General features: G+C 42.8%; 1 protein-coding gene across 1 annotated transcript in view; it reads left to right on the forward strand.

Moving 5' to 3' along the window:
• The window catches only part of HERC2 (HECT and RLD domain containing E3 ubiquitin protein ligase 2), a 3346202-nt gene extending 3334071 nt beyond the window's left edge, over positions 1-12131 (forward strand). The window contains 2 exon segments of the mRNA XM_033948978.1: positions 1034-1246; positions 11070-12131. Coding sequence (XP_033804869.1) covers positions 1034-1246; positions 11070-11342 — 486 coding nt within the window. The 3' untranslated portion in view covers positions 11343-12131.
• The last annotated feature ends 569 nt before the right edge of the window (positions 12132-12700 follow it).

Raw genomic sequence — 12700 nt, forward strand, 5'->3', positions numbered from 1 at the left:
GCTGCACACTGTGCCGTCGGCTTCATTGTCATGTCCTTTCTTGGGTACTCTCATTCAATAATAATTCCCATCGTATAGTTGTACCTTGGGTTTCTGCTTCCCACATGCAATGCTTTACATTTCTCAACGTTGAACTTCATCTGCCATCTCGCCGCCCATTCCCCCAGTTTGTTCAAGTCCCTTTGCAATTCTTCGCAATTCTTTAGTTCCAGCTCCACTAAATATTTTTGTATCGTCCGCAAATTTTATTATCTCACACTTCGTCATTCCGAGCCCCGAGCCCTGCGGAACACCACTCGTGACCCTCATCCCAACATGTTTCGCACCAACAGGCGGTCTCCCGAGGTCGTGCATGTCATCCGACTCAAATGGTATCCTTTCCCCTTTCACCATTTCTTTACTTCCTTCCTTCTTTCCCTCAAGAGACCTGCCTCTCTCCTCCTTTCTTTCACCACTCTCTCCCTTCCTTGCCTACATTACATCCTGAAAAGAGACCCCAATGTTGATACAAAGCTGACTGACTTAATTGTCAGTGTGGACGGGAGCAGCGGAAGAAAGAAGAAGCAGGGGCAGAGAAAGGAGAAATACCAACTCAAGGGTAAATTTACCAATGGTATGCAGGCGCCTAGAGTAGTTTAAGCCTTTGTTTAAGCAGCCTTAAGTTTAAATATAGAATTTTGTGTACATTTATTTCTTTGGGACCCCAGTTAGAATTTGTCAGATAAACAGGATTTTATAAATTGTATTTCATGCTGCCTCTGGATAGAAACCTAATTTGCTAGATTTGCTAGTGATGGCAGGCACTTCTTTTTTTTTTTTTTCTTTCTCTCTCTCTCTCTTCTATTTTCTTTTACACCAATTATGATTTTATGTTGTAAACAGTTCATAGTGTGAAGTCTTGTAATAAACATAAATAATAGAAAGCTTCACATATATCCTCCTCTTTCCTTCACCCACTTTTTTGTGTTAAATGTTTTTAAGAAGAGATGTGGGAAATTTAAGTGAGAAGTCACATTAGTGTTTGTTTTTTCAGGTGTGTGGTAGTCCAGATATTCCACTTCACCTACTGAAATCAGTAGCAACTTACAAGGGCATTGAACCCACTGCTTCATTGATTCAATGGTTCTGGGAGGTGATGGAATCTTTTTCCAACACAGAACGCTCTCTCTTTCTTCGGTTTGTATGGGGCAGAACGAGGCTTCCCAGAACAATAGCTGACTTCAGAGGCCGGGACTTTGTCATTCAGGTAATCAAAAAGGTGAACTACTGTGTAATTTGGACTAAAGGTTTAATCACAGTATTCATTGATTGAATAAATTGCCAGCTGCTGCAATTAAAATGTAACTGAATATTCTGCCCAATATCTAGTAGGGTTGATAGTCAAAGCCAATTGGCCAGAAAAGCACTCATTTTCAGTTGCACTTAACTGGCTAGTATCCCTGAAAATGCCCAGTAACTCTATTTTGGAAGTGTTGCCAACACTTTTCTTGTTAAGTGCTAATATTCAGCATTTAACTAGCCAAAGTAATTGCATACTTAAATTAATCCTATCTTTATGCAGTTTGCGATAGCCAGTTAAGTGCTGAATATTTCACTGAACTGGCCCCATGAACCTAAAAATTCAATGCTGGAGTTTAGCTGACCCCATGAATCTAAAAACATGGCCCAGCATTGAATTTCTGTGCAAAATGCTGAGCTCTACCAGCTAAATATTCACCTGCCTAGTCTAGTTATCCAGCAATAGTATTTGCCAGGCATGGTCAGTGTCGGCAGGATTGGCAACACTGAGCATGAACACTTTCGTGCATTGTCACTGTAAGACTTTCAGAAAGTTCACGATAGCCCGCACCGCGCAAGCGCGAGTGCCTTCCTGCCTGACGTAGGCGCGCAGTCCCTCAGTTTCTTAGTTTCCGCGGAGCTAAGAAGTCGCGTTACAACTGCTGTTGTCAATTTTACCTTCCCTCTCATGGTTTTTTTAACTTTAGTCATATTCTTTCTTTTCGTGTTTATAACAAAGGTTTAAAAAAGTTTGTCTTTTTTTGCTGTTGGTTTTTTTTGGCCCAGTGGGACCTACTCTTTTCCTCAGCCATCGATTTTGATTTAGCTGAGGCAGTGTTCCCGTCCATGTCACACCCGTTGACAGGATTTAAGAATGCAGGTGCGGTCACTGCACTCACACTAACTCGCTGACGGTCCCTCACAGCTGGGTCCCGAGCACTGCTCTTCGCTTCAGAAATGGACTATTAAAAACTGTATCCTGCAGCAGGAAAAACTATTTGGTGTGCACATGGAGAGCGAACCTGCATTGCTCCACCGACATTGAAGGCGCTGGTACTGAATCCCTCAACACCAGTGGAGACATGAATGTAGACTGCTTTCAGATTTATGTTGCGGCTGGGTATGCCGGCTCATGCAAGGTTGGCATGATTGGGCTCAATGCCTTCTTGACCTGCGTCCCTGAAGGGGAACCTTGCACAACCTTGCACAACCCTCCAGGGATTCAAGACAAAGTTAGACAAGTTCCTGCTGAACCAGAATGTACGCAGATAAGGTTAGTCATAATGGCCGCCGCAGGAGTGGACTGCTGGGACCCAGCAGTGGCAGACCCAGTAACTCTATTTTGGAATTCTTATGTTCTAAGTCCCGAAAATGTACCATTCCTTTATCGAGGAGTGCCTCTTCCTCACCCAAGATACCGGCATCTAAGCCTGAAGCAGTGCTTGGCCTGAAGCAGAAGATGGAGGCTTTGCTTCAGCAGGAGCTAAGGGACCAGTTTCACCAATTGCTCCCGAAGTTTTTTTTCTCTGGAGCTGGTCCAACCTGTGTCTTCGGTGCATTCTGTTGAGACAGTTCTGTTGAGACAGTTCTCTTCCTGGCATAGTTCTCGACACTCCTCGTCTTCAAGACACTCGGAACGCAGGTACCCAAGAAGACAAAGCATTCCTCCACCTCGACGCCGGACTGACACCAGAGAGCATAGCCGCAATTCACATCTCTAATGCCAGGCAAGGATGCCTTCAGTTTTACATCCGTCATTGGGAGCTCATCATTAAGCAGATCTTTACTTCAGATCTGCTTAATGATTCTGATAAGGTTGATCAGCTACTGAGGTTGAGGCCTCCTGGGCATCTGACATTCTCTAGCTCCGGAGGCATCATCTGCAGAATCTCTCTCCTTCTCTAAGGCCAACCTTTAGGGCGGATTCCAAACACAAGCAAGGCGTTCTTGGAAACACTTGATTACGATCAGCCACCTCACCATGGGAGTCTTTTTACTTAGAGTCCCCTCTTTCGGTACCAGCCCCCTGGAGTCACTCTATAAAGTTATACCTCTCCCAGGTTTCGATAAGCCACAGTTTGAAAAAAAATCTGCTGACATACGATGGACAGGGCAGGATTAACCAATAGGCCAAGTAGGCACGTGCCTAGAGCTCGAAATGGTCAGCGGGGCTCGATGAACATTGTTTTTTCTAAACGGTAATGGGCCCCTCCAGCATCGATCGGCAATGTGGCCCCCCCCCCCCCCGATTGGCAATGCGGCCCCCCCATCGACCCATAAGCAACGCTACCCTGTGCAGCAGCAGCATTTCCCGGCCTTCCCTGTGCAGCAGCAGCATTTCCCCCCCACACACACACTTCCTTGTGCAGCAGCAACATTTCCCGGCCTTCCCTGTGCAGCAGCAGCATTTCCCCCCCACACACACACTTCCTTGTGCAGCAGCAACATTTCCCGGCCTTCCCTGTGCAGCAGCAGCATTTTCCGGCATTCCCTGTGCAAAAGCAGCATTTCCCCCCCACACACACACTTCCCTGTGCAGCAGCAGCATTTCCCACCCTTCCCTGTGCAGCAGCAGCATTTCCCACACACACACACTACCCTGTGCAGCAGCAGCATTTCCCAGCCTTCCCTGTGCAGCAGCGACGAATGACCAACTGGGAGAAACAGATCCGAGATAAAGATGGGACTGTACTACCGTCCACCCGGGCAAACTGAAGCAGATGACACAGAAATGGTAGCTGAGCTGAGGCGGGAATGCAAGAACGCTAACACCATAGTTATGAGAGATTTCAACTATCCCGGGATAGACTGGTGTCTTGGAAATTCAAAATGTACAAAGGAAGCAGATTTCCTGGAGGCCATTCAGGACTGCTTCATGGAGCAACTTGTCAAGGAACCAACGAGAGGGTCTGCGATTCTGGATCTGATCCTCAAAGGGCAAAGGGAGTGAAAGTAGCGGTCGTTAGTGAACAGTGACCACAACGTGATTCAGTTCATAGTGGAAGTAGGGAAAGAGAACCAAGGCAACAACGTTTAACTTCAAGAAAGGGAACGGGAAGAAGGGGGTGGTGAGACAAATGGTGAGGAAGAAGCTCAGAAACAGCTCCAAGAAAGCTCAGACTGTGGAGCAAGCCTGGTCTTTATTCAAAGACACAATAAACAAGGCACAAAACCTGTATTCAGGAAAGGAAGCAAAAAGAATCGAAAAAAAGACCCGGCATGGATAACCAAGGAAGTTAAGAGATAAGAAAAAATCGTTTCGAATGTGCAAACCGAAGAAAATTGGAAAGAGCACAGGAAGCATTAGAAAGCATGTCACCAAGTGGTCAGGAAAGCCAAGAAAGAACAAGGAAACAATAAATTTTATACCATTCTTCCAATATGGAAAAGGAAAACAGCCAGCGAGGGAGGAGGTGGGACCTCTGGACAGGAAGGGGGTGGCTGATAGACTAAACATGTTCTCGTTACCAAAGAAGACACATCCAACGTGCCGGAACCGGAAAGATCAATAGAGGGAAAATTCTCATGCCACGATGACAAATAGATAGATTAAAAACTGACAAATCACCGGGCCCAGACGAAATACACCCGAGAATACTGAAAAAGCTCAGAAACGAAACAGCGGAGTTACTGGAAGATAGCGAATGTTACAAAAAAGGATCGAGAGATGACCGGTGAGCTTGACCTCAGTTCTGGGGAAGATTGCCGAATCACTGATCAAGGATATAGAAAAAAATAAACTGATGAGAACAAGCCAGCATGGTTTCTGTAAAGGAAACGAACCTACTGCACTTCTTTGATATGAGTGAGCAATTGGACAAAGGTGACCCCATAGACATCATATATCTTGATTTCCAAAAAGCCTTCGACAAGGTACACCATGAGCGCCTACTGAAGAAACTGTGGAGCCACAGGGTGGCACAAATAGATCAAAAATTGGCTGGCGGACAGGAAGCAGTGTAAAGGGTCACTACTTTGACTGGAAAGGGATCACGAGTGGTGTCCCACAGGGACTGCTACTGTTCAATATATTCATCAATGACCTGGAAACAGGGACAAAGTGCGAAGTTATTAAATTTGCGGATGACACAAAACTCTCCAGCAGGGTCAGAACTGTTGAGGAATGCAATGAACTACAGAGAGACCTGAACAAACTGAGTGAGTGGGCAGATGAGCAGATGAGCTTCAATGTAGAGAAATGTAAGGTCTTGCACCCCATGTATAGTTATATGATGGGAGGAAGGGTACCTAGAAAAAGCCCTCATGGATAAATCAATGAAGCCGGCGGCACAATGTGCAGCAGCCTCGAAGGGAAAAGAATGCTGGGCATTATCAAAAAAGGTATCACTACCAGAACAATGGTGCGCCCGCATCTGGAGTACTGCATCCAATATTGGTCGCCGTACCTTCAAAAAGGATACTCGAGAGGGTCCAACAACAAGGATGATTAAGGGCATGGGGAACCTTTCATATGCCGAAAGGTTGGACAAGCTGGGGCTCTTTACCCTGGAAAAGGAGACATGATAGAGACCTATGAAAGAGAGGGACCTATGGAGAGGGACTAGCGGGGACAACAAAAACATGAGGTCATTCAGAAAAATTGAGAGAAGACAGATTCAGAACTTACTTACCATGACTTAGACCATGTAAAAGTGACTTAGACCATGTAAAAGTGAGAAGTTCACAAAAAGGTACCCCACTATTTAGGTGGCATGTCTGGGTGTGCAGGAAGGTTGGACATGTTCCATAGGATGCTCAGCAGTGTCTTGCGCCAGACGCCATGACGCCAGACGCCATGACTGACTGGGAGTCCGAAGATCAGTGTTGGAGGCACTGATTTCTTCTCCCTTTCAGCACAGTTCACAGTGAGAAAGGCTGTTAAAGCCTGTGAGATGAATCGGGGAGGTCAGAAATTCCAGTTTTCTGTGGTTTCAGTGGTAAATATCCTAAATTTACCACTTTTTTACTTCTATTTTGGCGCCAAAATCCCAATGGCAGTCATCTTGGATTTTAGTTATCTTTTTTTTTTCAAAAGTTTCCTGCAGCTCCAAAACTTCTTGTTTGGCCTCAAAACTTGTTGTCATGGGGTTCAGGAATGTGCAAATTGTGTGCCTTCACGTGACGTACCACGAGAATAAGCGAGAACATCTCAGGCTGCAGAAAGGGCTGCTAGTATGGTGGTTCAAGCATTTTTTTTTTTACTCTGCCGCAAAAAAATCCCATAAATCACTTGAGCTGAATTGCAGGTGGTTTTAGATCTCAATTCATAATCAATGTTGACATTGATATGATGGATACTATGAGTGTACATAGAGTGTTCGGAGTGTTTGAATTATTTATTTGTTTGAATTTTTTTCTCTCGTTTTATGTTTGCTTTTTGTATTCACAAGCTTTTCACAAGCTGTGTTTTGGGCTCGGCCCCTGTGGGTTCATTCACCTCGAAGAGTCTTATTGTTGAAGAGTCTTATTGATGAAGAGTCTTATTGTTGCAAGATGCCAGGGGACGCTGGCCTGCAGTCTGGCATTTTGGATCCTATTTTGACTTGGGTTCTGGGAGATGATCCTGCGCTCTGCTGAATTTCATTTCTGAGTCCTTGCATGAGCTGAATTTATTATGAGTGGCGTGAGGGTTCAGTCTTCTACATTTTCTGGCATCTTGGTCAAGGAACAGTGGGATTTTCCATGTCTAAGAGCCACGACTCGGTTGTGCCAGCAACTTTTTACCCAGGCTAAAGTGGATTCCTTAGTTGCGCACCTCTCTTCTGAGTGCGCAAGGATATGCAGGATTGCTGAGTGGATGTGGTTCTCAAGTGGATGTGGTTCTCAAGCATTGACTTTGGGAGTCAAAGCAGCCTCAGCCTTTATGACTTTCCAGGCTATGTACTCTGGGAGCATGAGGAAAAGGAGCCAATACCTCAGCTCAGCATTATTTATGACATGCTTTATTATTTTCTTATACCTCAAGGGAATTTAATTATCCAAAGTGATATGCTACTAACTCACTTTGTTATTCAAAACAATATCATATCAATCAATCAAGTAACTGAAGTTATTTAGTGAACACTCAGACCCACAGCTGAGGTCTCAGTGAAAAATTCACGGAGCAGCTGTTAAAGAGACCATCATCGTTGTTCACAGTCTCACCCTCCATACAACAGCTAAATAACTGCACAAAGATGGTAAAACAAAACCAACTTAGCTTTGAATGGAGTGGGTAATCGATATAGCTGCTCCGGATTCCTTTTTATTCAAGTGACTGCATTCATTACAATTGCCGACCCCCCTACCCAGGTTTCGCCAACTGGCTTCTTCAGGAGGGGTACTATGAATGTAAAACAACCACATTAACACTAAAGCACTTCAGTTACCACTACTATAATTTTACACAATAATCACAATTAACTGCCACACCATTCACACTCGGACCTACCGGCATAACGCACTCCACACTACTCACAGACACCGGAGCTTTTGACGACAAATTTCCATCAGCAGGCCCACCTTATATACTCCTCCCCTTCAACTACGTCATACTGACATCAAACTCATCACTACAATCTAACCAAAAACCTGCTCCTTCTATAAATGAAACCATTCGATTTCGTTATTTAACCCTTTTGGGGTCAAAGTATGCCATTGAAAGATGAATTTTTGTTCCAAATATAGTAGACACTGAGTCACATCCCCTGTTTTTTTATGTGTCCTAGCTATCACTGTATATTTGACATCTTCAATTGAATGCTGCTGTTCAAGCCAATGGTTCACAAGAGGAGCCGACATACGATTACATCTGATATTACTTAGATGTTCGGCGATTCGAGTTTTAATGGCCCGCCGAGTGTGCCCGATATAATAAAGCCCACAGGGGCATATTATACAATACACAACTGCCGTGGAAAGACAATTAGTATTAGTTCTTAAATAAAATCTCTTACCTCCTGATTGAGGAATGAGTACTTGGTCAGTATTGAGGACATGAGAGCAATATACACAATGGGCACAGCTTACATGAGGACCCCCATAATTCTGTTGACCGGGGGCCTTCTGTTTAAGAATTTGGCCCAGATTACGGCCTCGAGTGTAAGCGAACAATGGAATTTGGTTCATGCTTTCATGTACCTGCAATACTGACCAGTGCTTTAAAATAATTTGTCTAAGTTGTTGACTCCTACTAGAATAAGGTACTAGGGCCCCACTTTTCTCTTTCTCCTTTGTATGAAATAACCATTCCCGCTGACAGTTGCGGGCTCTTTTCCATGCTGCTTTGACCACCCTGGATGGGTAGCCGCGTTCTATAAACTTTGCATATAATAGTGTGGCCTGCTGATGGAAATCCCTTTCGTCAGAGCATATCCTTCTCAGTCTCAAAAATTGCCCCACCGGGTATACTGTCCCGGAGAGGCTTGGGATGGTAGCTGTGGTAATGGAGGAGTGTGTTACGGTCGGAGGGCTTCCGATACAATGTAGTGTCAAAATGTACCTGAGAATCAAACTGGGATGTCCAAAATGTCCTGAATGTCCAAAAAAGATACCTTATTGGAACTCACTTCATGAGTGAGATCCACATCATTTAATTCCTTAAGGAATTCCTCCAACTCGTGACGTTCCCCATTCCACGTAAAAAAGATATCGTCTATGTATCTTCTCCAGAAACCTACTCTGTTAAACCACCTAGATGTATACACATATTTTTCTTCGTATTCAGACATATAGAGGCAGGCGACTGAAGGGGCCACTGTGGCCCCCATCGCCACCCCTTTAGTCTGAATGAAGAACCTATCTATAAACTGGAAGTAATTTTGACAAATCACGAATTTGTCCATTACCACAGCTACCATCCCAAGCCTCTCCGGGACAGTATACCGGTGGGGCAATTTTTGAGACTGAGAAGGATATGCTCTGACGAAAGGGATTTCCATCAGCAGGCCACACTATTATATGCAAAGTTTATAGAACGCGGCTACCCATCCAGGGTGGTCAAAGCAGCATGGAAAAGAGCCCGCAACTGTCAGCGGGAATGGTTATTTCATACAAAGGAGAAAGAGAAAAGTGGGGCCCTAGTACCTTATTCTAGTAGGAGTCAACAACTTAGACAAATTATTTTAAAGCACTGGTCAGTATTGCAGGTACATGAAAGCATGAACCAAATTCCATTGTTCGCTTACACTCGAGGCCGTAATCTGGGCCAAATTCTTAAACAGCAGGCCCCCGGTCAACAGAATTATGGGGGTCCTCATGTAAGCTGTGCCCATTGTGTATATTGCTCTCATGTCCTCAATACTGACCAAGTACTCATTCCTCAATCAGGAGGTAAGAGATTTTATTTAAGAACTAATACTAATTGTCTTTCCACGGCAGTTGTGTATTGTATAATATGCCCCTGTGGGCTTTATTATATCAGATGTTCGGCGATTCGAGTTTTAATGGCCCGCCGAGTGTGCCCAAGTAATATCAGATGTAATCGTGTGTCGGCTCCTCTTGTGAACCATTGGCTTGAACAGCAGCATTCAATTGAAGATGTCAAATATACAGTGATAGCTAGGACACATAAAAAAACAGGGGATGTGACTCAGTGTCTACTATATTTGGAACAAAAATTCATCTTTCAATGGCATACTTTGACCCCAAAAGGGTTAAATAACGAAATCGAATGGTTTCATTTATAGAAGGAGCAGGTTTTTGGTTAGATTGTAGTGATGAGTTTGATGTCAGTATGACGTAGTTGAAGGGCCTGCTGATGGAAGGGCCTGCTGATGGAAATTTGTCGTCAAAAGCTCCGGTGTCTGTGAGTAGTGTGGAGTGCGTTATGCCGGTAGGTCCGAGTGTGAATGGTGTGGCAGTTAATTGTGATTATTGTGTAAAATTATAGTAGTGGTAACTGAAGTGCTTTAGTGTTAATGTGGTTGTTTTACATTCATAGTACCCCTCCTGAAGAAGCCAGTTGGCGAAACCTGGGTAGGGGGGTCGGCAATTGTAATGAATGCAGTCACTTGAATAAAAAGGAATCCGGAGCAGCTATATCGATTACCCACTCCATTCAAAGCTAAGTTGGTTTTGTTTTACCATCTTTGTGCAGTTATTTAGCTGTTTGTTGTATGGAGGGTGAGACTGTGAACAACGATGATGGTCTCTTTAACAGCTGCTCCGTGAATTTTTCACTGAGACCTCAGCTGTGGGTCTGAGTGTTCACTAAATAACTTCAGTTACTTGATTGATTGATATGATATTGTTTTGAATAACAAAGTGAGTTAGTAGAACATGCTTTATTATTGACATTGTTGACATTATTTATGACATTTATGTCATGCTTTACTCATGACATTATTTGTGTCATGAGTAAAGCATGACAATTTCTTCAATTTCTGCATGCAATCCGAAAAGCCAGCTAATCCGAAAAGCCAGCCAATCCGAAAGCCAGCTAAGTGGTAATTTTGAGCCATTTTCAGGGGAATGTGTACAGCGCTATGATTAGTTCTCATTAGTAGAGAAAAATGCATTTTATGTTATTGGACTGCTATAGAACATTTTATGTTCTTGGACTGCTCTTACCGGGCACATACTTTAGCCCAAAGAGGCAGGCACCTCTGCAAAACATAAGATTTTCTCTTAGTCTGGGGGTGAGAAGCTTAAAAATGAATAAATTGTAATAAGAGAACGTTCACTTTAGGCCAGCATCATTGAGGGAAAGGATATGTTTTGGAAGACCCATGATAATTTTAGATTTTTAAATGGTTCCTTGAAATTGAAATGTCTGGTTTATTTATTGAAATGTATGGTTTATTTATTTGCAGGTTTTAGATAAATACAATCCTCCAGATCACTTCCTTCCAGAATCCTACACATGCTTCTTTTTGCTCAAGTTGCCTAGGTATACCTGTAAACAAATATTAGAGGAGAAACTTAAGTACGCCATTCACTTTTGCAAGTCTATAGACACTGATGACTATGCTCGTATAGCACTTACAGGAGAACCAGCTGCTGATGAGAGCACAGATAACTCGGACAACGAAGATGCAGATTCATTTGCGTCAGATTCTACACAGGATTACTTAACAGGACATTGAGGACTGATTTTTAAAAAATTTCAAAGCATGAGAAGGATTTATTTCAAAGGCATTTATTTCAAAGGCATTATTAACAAAAAATGGTGAATTAGGCATTTATTACTTAAAATAGAAATAATGTCTGATAACATATAAAACCTTTTCTTAGAAGAAATGTCATTGCATGTGGACTTTTCAGAGAAATCCCTAGTGCTTTACCCAGGGAAATGGACTGATTTATGTTTGCGTTCATCAATGCATTTACTATTAGCCACAGACTGCAGGGGCAGTCCCATCAAAGAAGAGAGATGAAAATAATGCACAGAATTCGCTTATAATAATATAAGCAAATTCTTCCAATAGATGAGCTGGTAATTTTTCGAGGGGCAGTCCCTGCAAATTTTTGCTTTGATTATTCAGATATGCCCCACTGGCAAAAGTACATTTGGAGTTTGCCCCATTTTTCACAGTTTTGATTATAGCCTCCTTGAGACTTATTTTAATGTTCTTCTCCCTGTTGTGCCCCTCTTGGAATTTGTGTATTACTAAAATTGTTATGTTTTATGTTGCAGAAAAAATGGCAGTGGGCACATTTTCCTATTATGTATTTACTTGCATCATCTTGAAATTACCCTTCATTTGAGCAGTATTATAAAGTGCAATGTTAATTTTATTTTCAAAAACTCTTCAATAATCAGTAATCCTTGAAGAAATCATATCTGTATGTATGATCTTTCACTGTGTTATTTAATCTGGTTCCTTTAATTCTAATCATAACAAATTATTCTTTGAATAAAATATTCTTTGAATAAAATATCACAAGCTATTTATTCTTCTTTTAACAAAAGTGCTTTCAACATTTTTATAATAATAATAATACAGTAATAGTAAACTGAAGGATTGACAAATGGAGATTATCTATCATCATCGCAGAGTAGGAAAGAAGTTTTTAAATGAGGTCCTATGAAGGACTAATAACACTGTGCAGCAGTGTTCTATAGTGATTCTTGGAGTAAATGTTTTAACAATCTCTGAAATATTAATCTGAAAAAAGTAATCAAGAATTTTCTGGGGAATAGGAAGGCACCAGACTATGTCCAAATGGTGGAAACAATTTGGACATAGTCCAAAACATTCTGTGATCTCAAATTCCTTTCTGGGCATCCCCCATATGCCCTGACATTTCTCCCTCCCCCTTCCCTGGCCTTCCAATTGGGTGGAGCAGCAGCATTTCTCTTCCCTTCCCCCCATTGGCAGTTTTGCTACAGGCTAAGGTCAGCAATGGAGGGAAGCTTACAACGGTGTTCTTGCTTGCTTCGGGCAGGACCCGGCAGCGAGGAAGGCCCGAAGCAAGCAAAAACACCAAGTAGCCTGTAGTG

This window comes from Geotrypetes seraphini, chromosome 6 (genome assembly GCF_902459505.1).
Source record: "Geotrypetes seraphini chromosome 6, aGeoSer1.1, whole genome shotgun sequence".
NCBI classification, from domain to species: Eukaryota; Metazoa; Chordata; class Amphibia; order Gymnophiona; family Dermophiidae; genus Geotrypetes; species Geotrypetes seraphini.